At 37.5% G+C, this 21,043-nt stretch overlaps 1 protein-coding gene across 1 annotated transcript in view; it reads left to right on the plus strand.

Moving 5' to 3' along the window:
- The window catches only part of SCMH1 (Scm polycomb group protein homolog 1), a 130,288-nt gene that overhangs the window by 52,026 nt on the left and 57,219 nt on the right, over positions 1 to 21,043 (plus strand). Inside the window, exon 8 of the mRNA XM_044667986.1 lies at positions 19,726 to 19,958. Within this exon, the coding sequence (XP_044523921.1) occupies positions 19,726 to 19,958 (233 nt within the window). The remainder of the gene's footprint in view (positions 1 to 19,725; positions 19,959 to 21,043) is intronic.

Below are 21,043 nucleotides of genomic sequence, written 5' to 3' on the forward strand. Positions count from 1 at the left end.
TCCCCAAATCCAGTCTCCCTGTGGATTTCCTGGTAATCCACAGCCAGAAGTCCCAGTGGTGGCTTCAGCCAGAGTTCCACCAATGCAGCCTCCTCCAAAGCCAAGGCAGAAATCTCAGCCACTCACTCCAAACACCAGGAAGGAAGGAATCTCTGGAACCAATCTCTCCAGAAGCCAGGAAAGGAATGAGTCTAGGCCATGCTGGCCTCTTCTTTTTATGCTCCATTTTTCCACATCACTTCCTGTCACTTTCTGTCATTCCCTTTCTTCATAGAAGCCAATGGCAGTCTTTCAGTTTGCCTAGCACTGCCCAAGGGTTGGGGGGCGGGGGGAGCTTACTCTGGTAAGTGACTCATGAACTCTCATATTTAATGGTAAGTAGGGTTACTTTATTGGATTAGCTAAAAATAGACAAGGGGAGAGTTAATCCTATCTTTACACTACCAGCATCCAACTTTAAGGGAGCAGCTCAGAAGTTTGACAAGAATTAGACTAAAGAGGTAATTGCTGTCTGAAATGTTTTGGCTGAGGTTCAAGCAGATACTATAGAATACACTGATCCCTACTAGGCTTTCAGGAAGACCAGGAGCTCTTTTGATTCAAGATAGGATCTTTTCTTCTCTCTGTGTTCCTCTGTAGTGTCTAGGGACATAGTAATTGTGCAATATGTGCTTCTAAATTAATGAATCCAGTTGGTGCTTCTAGGTTCAGATTTCAATCCCTGATGACTGTAAAGTTAGAGAGGGTTTCTAGGTTGATTATGAATTTGAGTCTTGTGCTGTCTTTTGTAAGTAGTCCTTGGTATAGAATGCATACCCTTCAGGAAGAATGCATTTCCAGTTTCCTTTCTGCTTTCTGTTTTATCCCATGTTCATAGGATCATAGATCTAGAGCTTGAAGGATCTTAAAGATTATCTGATTTAATGTCCTTCTCTTACAAAGTGGGAAACTGAGGATTAAAAAGAAGTTAAGTGATAAGATCATAAGATTAGTGAGGCAAATCAGGATTTGAAGCCAGATCCTCAGGCTCCAAATCCAGGCTTTTTCTCCCTTGGGCTCCAAATCCAGGCTCTTTCTCCTGAATGTTGTCCTTATCTGTATATGTTACATTTATATTTATGAAAATTGGCTCCATAATGGTTCATTCCCACAATACCCTGGAAAGAGTAAGAGGCTATGTGTACTACTTCAATATAACCATAAATAAGAAACTATAGGGATCCCTTATTTTTTGAATAAGTTAGTTTTGAACTTTGGAAATAATAAAGTTTGACATTTATTTTACAAATTCTGGGTCCTCGTGCTTAGGAATTTTCAGGCTAGAATATGGTGTCCTAGAATCTCAATGTTGAAAGGCATCATAAAAGACTTAAAGCAGTACCCTACCTAGTACAGAAATTCCTTCCACATTATGCTCTAAGGGTTTTAAAAGAATACATGCCCTTTGATCCAGCAATACCACTACTAGATTTGTATCCCAAAGAGATAAGAAAAAATAGGAAAGGATCTGTTTGCATAAAAATATTTATAGCTGCAAAAAATTGGAAAATGAGGGGATGTCCCTCAATTGGGGAATGGCTGAACAAATTGTGGTATATGATGGAATACTATTATGCTATAAGGAGTGATGAATTGATGGATTTCTATAAGAACTAGAAAGACCTATGTGAACTGATGTTGAGTAAAATAAGTAGAACCAGGAGAACATTATATATAGTAACCGAAACATTGTGAGATGATCAAATGTAATAGACCTTGCTACTAATAACAATGCAACGATCCAGGAAAATTCCGAGGGATTTAAGAGAAAGCATGCTATCCACATTTAGAGAAAGAACTGTGGGAGCAGAAATGCAGAAAAAAACATATGATTTATCACTTTTTTATATGGGTATATGATTTGGGGTTTCCAGTTTGAAAGATTACTCTTACAAAAAAAAGAATAATATGGGAATGAGTTTTGAGTGATATAATATATGTATAATTCAGTGGAATTGCTTGTCAACTACAGGAGGGGGGAGGGAAGAGGGTTGAGAGACAACATGAATTGCATAATCTTGGAAAAAATTTTTAAATAAAATTTTTTAAAAAAGGAAATTCCTTCCACAGTATACATGACCATAGTCATCCAGCTTTTGCTTAACTCTTAGAAGGACAGGTCATGACTTTACCAAGATATCCAGTCTATCCTTGAAGAACTATAATTATTAGAAAAGTCTTCCTTTAACTTGGCTGAAAAAGGAGTCTGTAACTTCCACTTGTGAAGTTCTATCTCTTTGAGCTTTACAAGGCAGATCTCTTCTATATAACAACCCTTCACATATTTGAAGGTGGCTACTATATCCTTCTCTCTTCCTGTCCTTCCAGTAAACTTCTCCAGGGTAAACATTATATATTATATACTGGTACCTATTAACAAAATGCCATATTGAGTCCTGTTGGTGTATACTTCTAGACACCAGTAACCAGTAATGTGTTGCCTTGTCTTACAAACAAAGCTGCCTCTCTATCTCTTACATTCATATAGTTGTCTACTTTCCTAATCTATAAAATAGGCATTGTAAATATGTTTCCCCCCACCTAAAAAATGTAGTTAACATAAAATTTTGGTACTTGCTTCCAGGACTAGGTGAAATTAGGCTGAGAACCAGATCTTGTCTGAGAGCCAGAGACTTAAGCCTGTTTACTTATTGTTGGAGTTATGCTTCATTACTGGTCTGAAATCTGCAATATCATTTATTAACAAAAGTTCTTACTTTTTAAAATCTATGAACTTTAAAAATGAGACTTCTCTGGCTCTCTCCTCAACCCCTGGATCTGTACTCACTGAGTTTCTGAGATTGCAAAGAAAGAGCAGCCCTCAATAAAGTCAGTGATTAAGAAAACATGAAGGCCCCCAAGATTTTGGGTAGACCCTCTGTGTTCTCCAAGGGACTCCTGTGCTACCTATGGGAGGATCTAGACCAGATTTGCACAGCATGATGAGGTATGGGTGGATTTGGATTTGCATCACTAAGAACTACATGTATCAATGAGATTAAATATTGGAATAAGAATGCATAGTATGAGGGGCAACTAGGTAGCACAATGGATAGAGCACCAGACCTGGGGTCAGGATGACCTGGGTTCAAATTTAGCCTTACATACTTAATAGCTGTGTGATTCTGGCAAGTCACTTAACCCTAGTTGACTAGACCTTGCTGCTCTTTTGCCTTAGAATAGATACTAAGGCAGATGGTAAGGGTTTTAAAAGAAAAAAAAAAGAATGCATGGTATGACTTAGTTTGGAAAACACTGCTCTAAATTACTTCTGCTTTTTACCATTAAATAGGAATACATCTAGATTATCATAGAGCAATGAACACTTGGTCTGTTTTAAGCTTAATTCCCTTAGCTCAAAGCTATCTCAGAAACTGCATTAGATGACACTTTTTTCTTCCTTAATATATTTTTGGGTGGCAAAACCAGTCAGGGACTTGATTGGTTGGGCTTACTATGTACCAGCTACAGTTTTCATAAGTCATAGAAGTTGACAACTGAAGACAAACTGGAAGAAAGTAAGCAATTCTTGCCAGCTGGTTGACAAAAGATCATCCTGTGTGTCTGCATCTTTTTACAAAGAGCAAGGTGGTCTTGGAATGGGTAACTCATGACATAGAGGAAAGAAGAGTCATAGGATACAGATTTTAGTGCAAGCCCTGCCACTGACTCCTAGGGTGATTTTAGATGACTGCTAAAGTTTGACAATCATTCTAAATTTTGTCAGACTCTCAGCTCTAGAAGGACACCTTAAGGCACATCTAGGTCAGCCTGTAGTTGTAGAATTTGTCTTATATGTATGTGTTCATGTGTGTGTGTGTATAGCTATATGGTACTGAACCCCTATGAGGATTAAAACTACTGACTATATGTGTGCATGTATATACACACACATATGTATATCTCCTATATATCATATTCTCTGGAACCACTTCCTCTATATTATATTGCTTCTGTATATTTGTATACATAAGGTTCTAATCTCAAGTTTTTGCCATTTAACTATGTATTCTTGGGCAAAGTCACTTCCCTTCAATTTCCATAGCTATCCTAAAATGGATGTAAGGATAATGGGGCCTTGAATATTTTAAAATTTCTTAACTGATTGCCTTGACTCTGCTTTTTCTCCATCAATTTACACACACACACACACACACACACACACACACACACACACACACACANACTAATTTCAACACACACACACACACACACACACACACACACACACACACACACACACACACACACATACGCGCGCGTGCGCGCGCGCTTTTGCCAGAATAACACTTTCTATCTTGTCAGGGGCCTATAATGGCTCCTTTTTGCTTATTGCATTAAGTCTTAACTTCTTGAGGACCCCAAAGAGCTTTTATTTGCATGGCTCATATCTATTAATATTTACTATTAAAAATGAAAACTTGGGACATTTTAAAAATATTAATTTGTGAAAATACAAAAGCTAATCCAAAAATAAAATATTAATTTGTTTTTAAATAATAGTAAACCTATTACATGTTAAATAACTTTTATGAAAAACAACTATTTTCTAAAAAATAATTTAGAGATTAAAAAGTCATTATTTAAAATAATTTTGCAAAGCTCCTTTTTATCTGACTTAACAAAAGACAGCTGCATTCTCTTGTCTGCTTTTGCATTCAGTCTGTTTTGACATGTCATTTTGGTTGAAGTATATGAAAAAAATCTATCATCACAGATATATTGTTGGCAAAGGGATGGGTCTACTATAAATGTTTGTCATACAGCATGGAGCCTCATGGCTGCATGCTAACCCTTTTATCCTTTCCTGATTGACTGTTGCTTTTCTGATAGGACTTGTACCAAATGTTCTCTTCTCTCCTCAAACCATCTATACCAGCCCCTCCCCTTCCTGCTTAGGGTGAGGTCATCTATACCATTCTCCCTCTCTTTTACAATTCCACACTTAAAATTTCATCAACTGGATCCCCCATTCTCTTCGTATCTACTCTTGCCTCAAAGCTTTATCCTTGTTTCAGCAAATTTGCACAACTTATGTTCTCACACAATGAACCAAATATAGTTGGGATGATCTGGGGCACCCTCTAAAATCAGAAATACTTTAAAGGCAATATTATTGTCCTTGCAATATTTTTCAGCAGAGCTAAGCTAAGCTCATTTTTAGCTGAGCTAAAATATTGTAATTTGAAAATCAGTCTTTGGAAACAGATTTAGTTATCTATGCTGTCTTATTTGACTATCAAACAACTAGAAGTGAGTGTAGCCTGCACCCTTTCAGTACAAAGATTTCCATACTGATAAATAAGCATTGGTTTTCATTTAAAATTCTGTTCCTGTGGGACAACTAAGTGACTCAATGGAGAGCCTGAGAAGGGAGGTGCTGGGTTCAAATCTGGCCTCAGACACTTCCTATCTGTTTGTCCCTGGGCAAGTCACTTAACCTCTATTGGCTAGCCCTTACTGCTCTTCTGTCTTAGAACCAATAGACAGTATTGTACCTGAGACAGAAGGTAAGGATTTTTAAAAAATTCTGTTCTGCGTTGCCTCCCAATAAAAGTGTTAGGCACTTTAGATACTTTAAATCCAAGTTGAATTTTTTTTTCTTTCTTAGAAATATAAGTTATAGAAGATATAATTTCCATTTTCTTTCACTTTCTTAAACAAACTTGAAGTTTTGGTCTGAGTGGCTGCTTTGCTAAAAGGAATGTGGTTTTGTTTGCTGCCTTATTTCATATGGTTATAGACACTCATTTCTATCACTATAAGGTACCTGTTCTTCATAGTTGTTCATAACTACAAAAGGTGATGCAGTTTTGCCTTTTCTTTTATTTTACTTGCAGGTTTATTATATTTCATACATAGATTCAGGCATTCCAACATCTCATCTTATTAGTGTTACTATGACCATGTAGATGCCATTGAATTACCTCATATTTTTGTTCTAATGTTATAACAATCCTCTTCTTTTTTGCATCGACAGAGTTTCCATCTGATGTATTTTTCTTTTTGTCTATTTTCTTTAGAAACTTAAACTACTGTTAGTAATATGGCATGCAACTGTATAGTTGCATACTTATAAGATGATCAGCAAATGCAGAATGACATGTTAAAATTCTCAATTAGCTTGCATACTTTGCATTAAATGCAACCAAGTATTTTATGATTCATACAATCTAATTTTGTATTTTTTGAATTCACATTGATTATAACCTAGTTGTGTGTCATTTTCATTTTAAACTCTAGTAACTTCCTTTCATTTCTAGGATCAAATATAAATTCCTTTATCTTTTAAAACCCTTTCCAACCCTGTTACACATTACTTCCCTTTGCTTATACTACAACTCTGCTGAATTAACCTTATTGTTCCTCATATATAGCACTCTCTCTCTTGCCTCTATGCCTTGGGCACAGATTATTTCCCTATAGCTGTAATGCCAGGAATTAGGGGAAAGAGGACTTAACACAGATTTAGAGTTGAAAGAAACCTTAGAGAGCATCTTCTCTGACCACCTTATTTCTTAATGAGAAAACTGAAGCCAAAGAGGTTAAATTAATTGCCAAAGTCACAAAAGTAATAGGAACTTGTGTTTTTAGATTTCAAATCCTATGTGTGGGCCTTCCTTTTAAACATGGGGTCCCAGGGATTGAATTGCATATCTGAGTTCCATTCTCTTCATTATGGAGAATCAGTACAGTATGGTAGAGAAAGCAGGAGCTAGATTTAGAAATAAAGGAGGCCTGAGGTTTCAGGCCGATCGCTGACACTTGGTACCTAACTATGTGTGACCTTGGATATTTAATCTCATTTGGCTTAACTGCTTCATCTGTAAAATCTATTTGATAGAATTGTCATGAGTATCAAATGAAATTGATAAATATAAAATATAAATCTTAAAGCACTATGTAAACCCTCAGATATAAAGAAGAATCCTGATGACTAGTCACCTGTCACTGGACCCATCACTGCTCAGTTTTTCATGTATTTAAGCCCCTAAGTCTGTCTGTGTATCCTACTGATATATATCATATCCTTTCATAGTCAGAAATGGAAATTTCATCAAATGTTGACTTCAGGGAGAAACTGTAGTATAATCCAAAGCTAAAGATTGACATTAAATAATCCAGTTTTGTAGCTGGTGGTAATATATATTCCACTGTTTGTTATCAGTAAATCCCAAAGGCTGGTACTATAGTCAGTTTTTTTTTCTTCTTTTAATATTGGATAAGGATGCTTCTTTTCAGAGATTTCTCATTTATAAATGGGGAAAACATTAGTATAAACAGCCAGAATATAACTGTGCTGATGAAAAGTCCTCATTCTGGGAGATCTGCCCTATTTCGATGGATGAAGGCAGAACTTTTCTGTTCATTAACTCCTTCTTAATTCTCCTCCCTTACTATTAGCCTAACAACACAGGTTAACCTTTCACAATTTGTTGTTTTAGTTGACTCATTTCAGTTGTGTCCCACTCTTTATGACCCCATTTGGGGTTTTCTTAGCAAAGGTCCTGAAGTAGTTTCCCCTTCCTTCTCCAGTTCATTTTACAGATAAGGAAAATGAGACAAACCAGTTTGATTTGCCCAGGGTCATACAGTAAGTGTCTGAGGCCAGATTTGATTTGGATCTTCCTAATTCCAAGCCTAGCACTCTATCCTCTGAGGCACCTACCTACCAACTAAATTTCTTAGAGAAGTGAAGTGATGCAATGCTGGAGAGAGAACTAGTTTTTTCGAAATGAAGACACGTAGCCCATGTAATCCATTGGTATCTATGCAATGTCAAGAGACCTAGAGGAAAGATGTCAGAATATTTGAAGGGTTTATGACAGAGAATAGACAAAGTAGCAACAGGATGAGAAAGCACAGATACCTGGTAATCTGCATTATTCAGAAGATGTATCTACATAGTTCTGTCAGTGCTAAAGAAGAAATACTGATGAAGCAATATGATACTAGATTTACAACTGATGCTGAATTTGACTCCAAACTGCTGGTTAAATATCTCATAATTTGGGCAAGTTGCTTGTTAATTCCCTGGCCCTCAGTTTCCTCATCTGTAAAATGAGAGGGTTGTATTCATTTGCTTCCAAGATCCCTAGCATCTTTAAATCCATAATTCAATGATGAATTGATCCTTATGGTGTCTTTAAGATCTAAGTCCTATGATCCTAACCAAAATGAAATTAGAACTTGACAGCATACTATATGTAGTCACTACATAGAGTGGAAGGGCTGTGATTTGCACGAGTGCAAAAGGAAATAGCCATAGAAATCAAATATATTGCAAAGTAGCCCGTTGGTTATAAGCATATACCTGGTAAGCACTGGTTCTTCAAAGATTTTAAAGTAGTTTATATAGTGTTAGTTGTAGGGGACCATGTTTTGAAGGGATGTTGACAAATTGAAGCAACTAGAAAAGAGCAGCCATGATGAGGATCAGTTTCAGGGGATGTCAAACTTAAAAGTACAGGATTATTGTGTTTAAATATTAGAAGGGCTGTCATAGGTTAAAAGGGACTATACTTGTTCTTTTTTTTTTTTTACCTTTTTCCTATTTTAGGCAAATGGGGTTAAGTGACTTACCCAGGGTCACACAGCTCTCTGAAGCCAGATTTGAACTCAGGAAGAGGACTCTTCCTGATTCCAGGCCCAGTCCTCTATGAACCATCTAGTTGCTCCTATATTTGTTCTTTATTGTACATAGCAGGTCCTTAATATTTGTTGAATGAATAAAGTTACAAGGAAGCATATTTCAACTTAACATAAGGAAGAAATTTTTCACAATTAGAGCTACCCAGGAGTGAAATAGTCTGCCTCATAGGTAGTGAACTTTGACCCAGCAATATTGCTACTTGATCTATATCTACAGAAATTTTAAAAAAAGAAAAAGGAAAAGGAACCAAATGTACAAAAATATTTATAATAGTTCTTTTTGTGGTGGCAAAAATTGGAAATTGAGGGGGTACCTATCAGAGAATGGGTGAACAAGTTAGGTATTTGAACATGGTAGAATATTATTGTGCTGTTAAGAAACGATGAAGGGGATTATTTAAAAAATATCTTTATGAACTGATTCAGAATGAAATGAACACAACTAAGAGAATACAATAACAGTCATATTATAAAGATAAATAATTTTGAAAGACTTAGAAACTCTTATCAACACAATAATCCATTGGATCAATGATAAAACATGCTATCCACCTCTAGGTAGAGAGCTGATGGACAGAGAGTGCAGATCAAAGCATTTGTTTTGTTTTTTAAACATGGCTGATGTGGGAATTTGTTTTTCTTGACTCTACATGCTTATATCAGATTGGTTTTTTTCCTTCTCCATGTGAGATAGAGATGGGAAAGAGAAAATCCAGAGCTGAAAATAGAATTAAATTGAATTTCAAAAAAAAACATATGATCATAGATTTGGAACTAGAAGGGACCTTAAAAGCCATTTAGTTCAACTTCCTCATTTTACAAGAAAATGAGTGAGGTAAAATGACTGTTCCTATATCACAGTGTAGTAAATATCAGAGCTAGGATTTGAAGCCAGGGTCTCTTGACTCTGGACTTGGAAATGAAACATAACTTGGACAATTTAAGAGTCCTGTATTTTAATTTAGCGGACTTGAATTCATATCTTAACTCTTTTATTGACTGAGTACCCATGAACATTTAAATCACTTCCCCTCTATGGGCCTCAGTTTCCTCTTCTGTGAAATAAGATGATTTAAGTATGATATCGCTAAAGTCTCATTAACTCTAAATTCTGTGATCTTCCTATGAACGAAAGCAACCCTAACAATAAAAAACAAAAATCATTTACACTTATGGTATTTGGATTTTTTGAAACAGTTTCACATAGTTTGACCATCCTGTGAGGCAGATGGAATAGACATTATCCTCATTTTATAAATGACAAGACTGAGACCCAGAGGATAAGTTCCTTGAGGTCAGAGAGCATACTTTATCCTTCTTTGAATCTACCACAACACTTCATATAATTTCTTGTAGGCAATCAGTATCTAATCAATATTTTATTGAATTTATGAATGTCAATTAAGTCAGCATGAATTATTGTCTAGAGCAGTGATGGGCAAACTTTTTAAAGAGGGGGTCAAAAGAAAGGAAATGCTCGTCTGTCAGTCTGTTTCTAAGGCAACTCTTTCGAAGTTTCATTGTATTGTATCCTACTCATTGTATTCAACAGATTAGGAATAATGCTGTGTGGTCTGATAGAACATTTCAGGGGGCTGCATCTGGCCTGAGGCTGTAGTTTGCCCATCACTGGTCTAGAGGATCCATAAGGTATGTGGGAACAGGGACACTTGGTTGGAGCTGAATGTGATGACTCCCAGAACCCAAAAACTCATAGGCAGCATAATACTGTGGGAACATCAATAGGCTGGAAGTCACTGTCTCAGATTCCAGGGCTGACTGTCTCTAGAACCTTTTGCCTTTGAACAGGTGCCTGTATCTCAGTTTCTCATCATGTACAATATTATATAATATCCCTCTCCTACCTGTATGACACTTTAGCCATCAAAATCTTGGAAGAATAATGAATGTAAAAGATCTTTTGAAAACACAAAATATAATGTGAATGGAAGAGTTTATTATTGGGGGATCCAAGGTTGAGTGCTTTATAATGGAAACTCCCATTTTTCACCTACTTTGCACCAAGCCCCAGGTTCAGATGGTAGCTATTCTTCCTGAATGCATTTTTCTGGCTTTGCAACCCTTGGATTAGGACTCCAGCTATACTTTCCCAGAATATACAGAACACATAGCCTAAACTGTACAAACAGAAGTCAGCTTAGGGTAGATTGATGGTGTGTAAGACCTCCAGTCCCTACTATGGCAATTATGCAGTTTGAGCTCCTCATGGCTCCCCCAGTACTGGAGAAAGGTACTTCTTTTTGCCCCAAAACTTCTGAAACTCAGCTTTGTACTCAGGACCTGGGAGTTTATTAGAAATGTTTCTTTTAGCATGCCCTTTTCTGTCCATGGAAGTGAAGAGGAGAATCTCTGAGATAATATTTGCCAATTCTCTGTTCTCAGAGTACTGTATTGGGAATCAGAGAACTGGAATTTAGATCCATCTCTGTAATTGACTGGCCCAATTAACCTTAGTGAATAACTTCTCTGGGTTTCAGTTTCTTCCATCTTTAAAATGAGGAGGGTTGAACTAGATCACAGAATTGTAGAATATAAAGGGACTTTAGTGCTCATCCTAGTGAAACCCCTATTCAAAGCATTTGCATTAATTCCTGAGCAGTCCATTCCTTTTCTGAATAACAGTAAGTTAAATATATTTTTGTAGATTATAAGAACATAAGTTCCTTAAGTAGTGTCTATGTTGTATCTATCCTGTTTTCCTTAGCATATAATCTTAATAGATGCTTATATTTTTTGAAATGTTTTCTGAAATTGAGCTGAACTCTACCTGCTTATAACTTCTATCCATTGCTCTTAGTTCTACCCTCTAGACTAAAACACAGGAATTTCTATGGGCCTTTCCAACTATTCTATGATCCTCATTCAGTCAGCTAACAAACATGGATTAAGCATCTTCATTACCAAGCACTGTGCTAGGCATACAAATAAAAATGTTAGATGGTCCCTGTCCTCAAGAAGCTTACATTCTACTGAAGGGAATATCATATCCACAGATGAGATCAGTCCATCAACAAACATTCATTAAGCATCTGCTGTGTGGCCCTTGAATGGAGCAAAGGGTTCCAAGAACCCCCAGGGAAAAGGGAAAGCAAGAGAGGTATAGATGAAGAATATGTCGTGTGGATAATAGACCAAGCTGACCAGTCTGGCTGGAGCACAGAATGTATTTGAGAGTAATGCATGACAAGCCTGCAAAGGTAGATTCTTCCTTGATTTTGGATGGTAATAAATGCCAAACAAAAAAGTTTTTATTTGATCCTAAAAGCAATAGAAAGCTGAGGAATGATCTGGCCAGACCTACACTTTAGGAATATCAATTCTGTAAGTTGGTGTTAGCTCATTTATCAGAACCTCAGTGTTCCAGGAGATGGTTCCATATTAGTCTCTGGTAACTCTTTTGTATTTCACATTCTCCATCTGTAAAATAAGGAGTAGACTATGATACCTAACAGTCTATAAATTATCCAAGGTCATACAGATAGTAAACTTTGGTGCCAGGATTGGGACTCAGGTCTTCTTATATGCCCTTTTTTCCCCATACTACACTGTTTCTATATCTGCATGTAAGAACTGAGAGGCTGACTGGAATTGATTTTATCTTATCCTTCCCCACCTTCCCCACACCACTACCCATCCCACCCCACCTCCATGCCTCATCTTGATTTCTTTAGCCTTTTAGGACTTTGTGGAATGTGGCCTCCTATACCTAAATTTTTCTGAGGCTTCACCTGTTTCACAATTTTTCCTTAAATGGATTTGCTTTGTTTAGCTTTTTGCTGATGACTCTGTATTATAGGGAGCTGTCATCTGTTTCCATGGAAACATTCAAGGAGAAAAGGTTGTTCACGTTCTTTGTTTATTTCTTGCTGTGACTGACTACTTAGGGAAATTTTTTGAGGGGATAACTGAGTGATTTCCCTTCCAGACCAGTCATGGTCTTAAACTGACCCCATATTCTTATTTCTAGTCACTATGTGCATTTAGAAAAACAAAATTTAATTCAAAGTTTCATAGCACATTAAAGCTGGAAGGCACCTCAGAAATCATCTAGTCTAATTCACTTTCTTTCAGGATGCTGGAGGTACTATGAAAACAATGAACTTTAAGTCAGAGGAGCTAGATTTGAATCCTGGCATTACCATGTTTCAGAGTACTAAGGGACCGTACGACCTTTGAAAGCCCACTGGTACCTGAACAGTATTCAGTCTTTGCTCAGAATATTTCACTGCAGACCCATAAGAGAGCTTAATTGTTTAGAAGTTTTTCTTTACATCAAACCTAAAGAATAAATTCTTATTATTTAAATCAATGATTCCCAAAGTGGGCGCCACCACCCCCTAGTGTGTGCTGCAGCAATCCAGGGAGCAGTGATGGCCACAGGTGCATTTATCTTTCCTATTAATTGCTATTAAAATTAAAAAAAAAAAGTTTCCAGGGGCTAAGTAATATTTTTTCTGGAAAGGGGGCAGTAGGCCAAAAAAGTTTGGGAACCACTGATTTAAATGATAACTCATGTATGTATGTGGGATTTCATAATAGCTGAACTATTTAAAGTATATTAAAGTTTGTAACTGCCTTACATATATTAACTCATGATGCTTTTTATATAGTAGGTACTTAGCAAATGCCATTTCATTCATTTTGAACCTTGGAACAAGAGTTACATGAGATACATACTATAGATATTATCATTCCCATTTTATAGATAAGAACAGTTATTAAAGAGGTTAAGTGTCTTGCCTGTGGTTACAAAGCTAGTAAGTGTCAGGGGTGGGATTTTAGCGGAGAACTCTAAATCCAGCTCCACTATGCCATGTTGCAGATCTTCCTCTCTGTCAGTTCTACCTACATTGTATCTTTTTTCTACTGAGAGTCTTTCAATTCTTGATCCCCCTTGATCCTGTTTGAGAAGTCCCAGGGCAGACATTCCATAATTTCTCATGTGTCTGCAGAACTTGATCATGTCCTGCTTAGATCTCCTCCTTCCCTTCCTTTCTCTTTTTCCTCTTCCCTCTTCCAATCTATTTCTTTTTACAATACCATTTTTGTTTTGTTGTCTTCCCCGTTAGATTGTGAGCTTCCTGAGGTCCAGGACTTCTTTTGCCATTTTTGGTATCCCTAGCACTTGGCACAATACCTGACACATAGTAGGTACTTGATAAATGTGTATTGATTGACCAACCCTAAGTTTTTCTTCTCTAACTTAAGCATCCCCAGTTCCTTCAACCAATTCTTATGTGACATGATCTCAAAGCTTTTCACCATCCTAGTCATCCCTTCTCAAGAAAACAGTTTATTACTCCTAAAAACATAGTGCTGAGAAAATGAGTTCGATATTCCATATTCTACAAGATTCCACATCTGAACTGACTGTGTACAATAGGACTATTATATCTCTCATCCTGGACATCATGCCTCCTAATGCAGCCTAAGATTTCCACATTGGACAAATTCTTCTCTTTAGTTCTCAGTTTCCTCATTTTTAAAATGAGGAGGTTAGACAAAATGATCTCTAAAGCCTTCCAACTTTAAAACCTTGGATCTTACCAGGCCTAGAAAGAGGAAGTGACTTGTTCAACAAGTATTTGTGTAAAACCTACTATATGTCCCTGTCTATGTAGAACACAAGAAGATATGACATATTACAGCAATGAAAAAGCTTATAGTCTAGTTGGAAAAACAAGACATACAGAAAACTGAGGGTATATCATACCTATACAACTGGAACCACTAGTTTACTTAAGTATCTAAGTGTTATTCATTTTGTACTCCTTCCTCACACAGTCCTAGGGATATTGTAAAAGTACTCTTTTGAGCAACATTTGTAGACCATAGAACCCAGAATCTTCGAAGTAAAGGAAGTATGAAGGAAATATTTGGGGAAAGAACTAAAGGATATATAGGGAGGAGAGAAGAAAGGGAGGGGAGGGAATATTTTGAATCAGTTGGAAGCAGGAACTGACAAGGCAACAGGTTGGGAAACTTGGTCAAGGGAATACAACTTAAAAGAGACTTTCTATAGGTTTGTGTTATGGGAACCAGGGAAGATAGAATAAATGATTTGGCATGTCAAGTATTCTCATCTTGATTCAGATGTTAATTTAAATGCCTGGTGTGCCTTCTTGTTTGATCATTTCCCACTCTTCATGACCCTATGGACCATATTGTCCATGGGTTTTTCTGGGCAAAGATACTAGAATGTTTTGTCTTTTCCTTCTCTGGTGGATTAGGGCAAATAGAAGTTAAGTGACTTGCCCAGGGTCACATAGCTAGTATATGTCTGAGGCCCAATTTGAACTTGGGTCTTCCTGACTCTAGGCCAGTATTCTATCCACTCAGACAGATAGCTACCTATTAATGCCTGGCACCACCTTTAAAGGAGAACCCAACCCTTTTTTTTTTTTTAAATTTCCTCAGTCAATTTCTCCTGGGACCTGAAAATTTTATTTTTGGTATCAGAGTGAGCTACACAGACCCACTACCCACCTTTTATTTTTATTTATTTATTTACCTATCTACTTCTTTCTTTCTTTCTTTCTTTCTTTCTTTCTAGCCCTTAGATTCTTTGTATTGGCTTCTAGGTGGAAGAGTGGTAAGGGTGGACAATGGGGGTCAAGTGACTTGCCCAGGGTCACACAGCTGGGAAGTGTCTGAGGCCGGCTTTGAACCTAGGACCTCCCGTCTCTAGGCCTCTCAATCCACTGAGCTACCCAGCTGCCCCCCCCCCCTTTTATTTTAATACCCAAGTTCCTTCATGCTTCAAATGCTCAGATCTTACTATATATATATATATTTTTTTTTTTATTTTAAATATTTTTCCATGATTACATGATTCATGATACCCCCCCACCCCCCTGAAGCCCAGCTCCTGTGTATCTGCAGTATGCCCATCTCTATAGAGTTGGCTGACTTAGAATGAGGTATTTTAAAATTCATTCTAGTGGGAAAGGTAGTTAATAGAGGCTTAGAAGTCATGCTATATGAGGACGAATTGGAGACTTAGAGATGATTAAGGGAACATGATAGGAGGGTTGTCATGTGGAAACGGGATTAGAACTGTTATGTTTAGCTTCAAAAGGTAGAACTAGAATCACTGGTTGGAAATTGCAAAAAAGTAGGTTTAATCTAATAATAAGTGCTGCCCCAAGTGGAATGGGCTGCCTCAGGAAATAATGGGTTCCTCTTCACCAGAAGGAAGTCTTTAAACAATGTCCAAATGATCATTTGACCAATATGATGTAATGGTGATCCATTTTCAGGAATGGTTTGGACTAGATGGTTTCTCAAGTCCCATCCAGTGTTGCTTATGTGATTCTTTTACTTCCATGTACTTCACACATAATTTTTTCTAGAATGTCAAAATCTTAGAACCTTTGAGATATATTGACATAGGTTAACTGATATCCCTACCCCCTTATACTTGATGGGATTTTAGTGATAATGATAGGTTTAAGATAATCAATATTGTGATTTTAAAGTGATTAGTATAATTCCATCATAATCTTAATTACTATCAGTAGAATTTATAAGGATTTCTAACAAGCATAAAACTGCTTCTCAGGAGATTCCCAACCCCTCCCCAAGTTTGCATTTCCCTTTATCATAAGATGCTGACCATCTGAGTTTCATATCCAGATCCAGTGCAAGCATCTACACCCTTCCCTTTTTGGAAACAGCCATAAGTAACATCCTTCCCCCCAGATCAGATGAGTCTTAGGTAGTGGTCATCACTGTTTCTCTAAATAAGGGTAATGCCTTGTGATTTAACCTTTAGACTAATATGGGCTTTCCTAAATGAACTAACCAATCAATTTTGTTGTTGGGTTTATATGATATTATGTCTTGTGATATGTCATGCACCTTGCATGGAAGTTACTGTACATTAACATTTTGTTACTGTACACTAGTATATAAACCAGGTCTCTGCCTCCTTGTATTGTCTCTTGCTGAATTATAACTATGTAATGCAAGAGGCCGGATTTATTGGAGGACTCAGCCCTCTTCTAGTAAAATCTAACTTTCTACCTTAACTTGGAGATTTTTTACTTATTTGACTTTATTTATCTAAATTGACTATATCAGTGTGGTGGATTTATTTTTCCCGACTAATGAAAGCTAAACCTATGGCTAGAAGCTTCTAAAATCTAACCCCTAGCCACCAGATGTCAGTCTTGTAATTGATGAAATTCCAGTACCCCAAGGGGGAAGGAAAAAAAGATTTTGTGAATTTATAACTATTATAGCAGGCATACATATATTATTAAAAAACCTATAACCCTGGGAAGGGGGGAAGCTGGGTGGCTCATTGGGTTGAGAACCAGGCTTAGAGACAGGAGGTCCTGTGTTCAAGTCTGGCCTTAAACAACTTAAACACTCCTTATATAGTGTGACTCTGGGCAAATCACTTAATCCCCATTGCATAGCCCTTACTGCTCTTCTGCCTTGGAACAAATACACAATTTTTGATTCTAAGATGGAAGGTAAGGGTTTAAAAAAAAATCCCAAAACTATAACACTATCTCTAGGGTCCCAGAAGTAGGTCTGCTCCTCCCTCTCCCAGGGTTATAGTTGCAGGATAATATTTCCCATGCCTAGCAGCTTTAAGGCATGTTCTATCATCCTACTGGCACTGTCCAGATGAGAAATCCATTCTCCATGGCTCCTTGTTTAAGAAGAGCAATAGCCTCTTAGTGTGAGTGCAGGTTCCCGAAGGGCTGGTCTAGAGTAATGAAGTGTATTCAGATTCTTCCCTTTGGCCCACTTTCAAACATTCCCATGTCAGCAACTAGGGAATGTGGAAAAATAGGAGTACTTAACTGATACCTAAGCCATAGGAATTTCCAATAATAAAACTGAATGTTTGACTTTGAAATTATAGAATTGAGCTTATATGCATGCCTCCTATGGATACCACGTAGTTAAAGTATCAAACCAAAAGCTTACTCAATATTTGCAAAGATTTTTTTTCTAACTTCCAAAATGCTTTGGAAAGGGGGGTTTTCCTACCAGCAATGGTAGGGAAATGTCTATATGTAGGTTTACAGCATAATTCAGAGAAATAAATAGTTCAAGTAAACAAAAGCACTGGGCCTCTCTCTGTCATGAGTTAGTCTCACCTCACATCTCCAAACCTCACTTTCATCAACTGGTGGTGTTGTGATGAAAGCCCTTCTCTGTCAACTCTAAAGCAATAAAGAAATGTGACTTAATGGTAATGGAAACAGTAATGGTGCCAGAAAATCAGTGTTAGAGTTAGTCTACAAACTACTTCTATCCATTCTCTCTAGTTAACTCTTTCTCCAATTCTTTCTCTACTCCTTCTTATGGAAGCATAATTGATACCCATTCCATACCTGAAGGAGTTGCTATGTTTATCCTGTGTCCATTACACTTCTGCCATTGTTAGGCTCTCCCATACTTGGTTTTTCCATCCACATTCCTTCCTTTTTCCTCTTCTGGGAAGCTGTGGATACCCATTGGGAGGATGTGAATTACTCACTCCCATTTTATTAGAGCATATTAGGATAATCCATATTAGATATTTATCCTTCAGCCTTCTTGCTTCCCTTTTCAGACCAGGAGGAGCATCCTTATATTGAATTCCTGTGGCCTTCACAGTCACAGCAGTTATGTATAGCTGCTAGGAATATGTTTAGGCCTCAAGATAGAAATTTCTGCTGGTACAAATTTGGTTCTGAAAGATGTATTGGATTTATTGCTTTATCTCTCTTAATTTCCACCACACCCTGCTTTTATCCTTATCTTCCAAAATTTCTACCCTAGCCACCTTTCCCTGAATCCTCAATCCTTCTTGTCCGTCCTATTGCTAGGACTGGGCTATGGCTGGCTAGACTATAAGGGCATCCTTGTATTGCAAAGAACAAAGATCTAGCTTACCTTGAGCTAGACCATTTAGTCTTAAATAAAGGCTGGACAAGAAGTGGCTGCTAAGAAGCAAGGACTGTCACCAGCAGACGTGATGATCGTCAATGGAGCAAATGGTACTTATTTATCAGCCATCATCAAAGCAGATTAAGAAAGATGTCTCATCTAAGCAAAGATAGGCTGCTTCAGAGGAGAATATATAACATGCTATGTTTAAATCAAACAGTGAAGGGAAGAATGAGAACAAGAAGGAAAAAAATGAGGAAGAAATACTTACATTGTGCTTCATAGTTTAAAAAGTGTTTTACCTAGATTATCTCCTTTAATCCCCATGAGGAAGAACATTGTATTATTATTACCATGAGTATTGATAACCTCATTTTGCAGATTAGAAAATAGGTTTGAAAAGATGAAGTGACTTGGTTAAGTTACACACCGAATATATCATGGAGCTAGGTAGGACTTAAACCAAGAGTTTTTATTTGCAAACCTTTTCTTTTTCCAAGACCACAGCTCTCCAGATTTCCTGACAACCTGTGCAGTACTCTTTCTATATACTAGTAATTTAGACATCTAGTGAAAACATCTACTAAGCCATCAGAGGGATGTCTAGTGATCTGCAGCAGTGCAGGAATTACCAACATGGATGAAATTGTGGAATTATTCAGCATTTTAATGTGGATCCATAGATTAAAAGGGGCCTTAGAGATGATCTATTCCACTTCCTCATTTTATAGATGAGAAAAAAAATCAAAGTTTAGGTACAACTTTTGCTTCATCTTTGAGATGGAAACAAAGGAAGAGTCTGAAATGTTCCATTCAAAAAGTACTAGGCACCTTTGAAAGACAGGAATTGGTGGAGAGGGGGACAAGAAAAGTGTATTCTTGAGCTATCCAAGAACTATAAAAGCCTGAGTGGAGTCAGCCCTAAGAATTCAGTAGACCCCAGTGGATTTACTTTCCTGAGTTATGGGAGCTTTTACAAGTAAGCACTATGGAGTTCTTGTTCTCTTTGGCCAGTGGTTCTTATTGTCATCTCTTATAGGAATGGCAAAGTCTTACTCCATTGGCGGGTGTGGGAGTTAATAGCATTCAAAAAGAGAGGATAACATAGTCTTTTTCTTGCAGTTGTGATTCCAAAGAACCCTTTTCCCACCTCTGATGCAAGTGTTGAAAAACCCAGCATTCACAGTGGCACCAAAGCTGTCTTGGGGCATCAGCCAGGGCAAAGGGGCCGCAAACCAGGCAAGAAGCGAGGCCGAACACCCAAGACTCTGATTCACCACCCCATCTCCACCCCATCCAAGTCAGTGGAACCTTTGAAATTCCCAAAGAAGAGGGGACCTAAGCCTGGCAGCAAGGTAGGCAAGCAAAATGGGACATGTTATCACATGCCCTTGGCAGATGTGTAGAAAAGAGGTATGTGGGAATAGGATGGGCATTGTGGGTAAGAAGAAAGGCAACATGCTTTTGTGTGACTGTTAGGAAGGAAGAAATTCATTCTCTCCATCTTGAGAGAACTACCTTTTTCTTGGCACAAGGTCTTATAAACAGAAGATGTTTATTAGATGTTTGTTGAATTTAATTAACATGTTTGGAATTGTTTTTCTGTAGTGCCTACTTGATATACTATTGGAGTTCAGTTGGTGGGAAGGGATAATCTCTTGGGTTTAAACTCTTTAACATACTTTCCAGATATGAGTTTGGGGTGTAATTCATCCTTCCTGAGATGATAGCTTTTTGTCCATGTATGGACAAGAAGCCTGTAGGCATGTGCAAGAGGTAGGAAGGTAGCATATATATATTGTTCCTGCTACATTTTCCCTCTTCCAACTCTCGTGAGACAAACTCATAACCTGACTGGGAAACAAAAGCTGCTGAACATCCCCCTCTTCCTGGGATGATTCCAGTCCAGGCCACCTATTAAAAACACTAACTACCTTTATTTTCCTTCCTTTCCCTCATCTCCAGGCACTTTTTCATATTGATTGAAGATAAAGTTGTATTATAGAAGTTTAAAGGCCCCTTTGCTATTTACCTCTTGCCAGCTACTTAGGGCTTCCTAGGCTTTCTCCTTGTATTTTCTTCTGTGTATCCTGACTCTGGATAAGCTCATCTATTCCATAGCTTCTGGGACCATCTATGTGAGACTAATACTTAATTTCTATTACTATACACTAAACTCTCTCCTTTAGTTCATTTCTTAGTACTGTAAAAAGGGGGTAAAAAATTATGGTTGGACTGAATATATAAGACTTTTGGTCGCCAGGAATTTAATCAATTCCAAATGATTTTTATGGTAATTTATTTACAAAATATAGAAAGAGTTAAAGTAAGAAAATCAGAGAGAGGATAGGGTAAGATATCTAACCTAACACACTAAGTATTTTGCTCCAGCCTCTGGATCAACCCAGAGCCAGCGGGGACTCAGCCTTGAGCCAAGGGC

The sequence above is a fragment of the Gracilinanus agilis genome, chromosome 3 (genome assembly GCF_016433145.1).
Source record: "Gracilinanus agilis isolate LMUSP501 chromosome 3, AgileGrace, whole genome shotgun sequence".
Lineage (NCBI taxonomy): Eukaryota > Metazoa > Chordata > Mammalia > Didelphimorphia > Didelphidae > Gracilinanus > Gracilinanus agilis.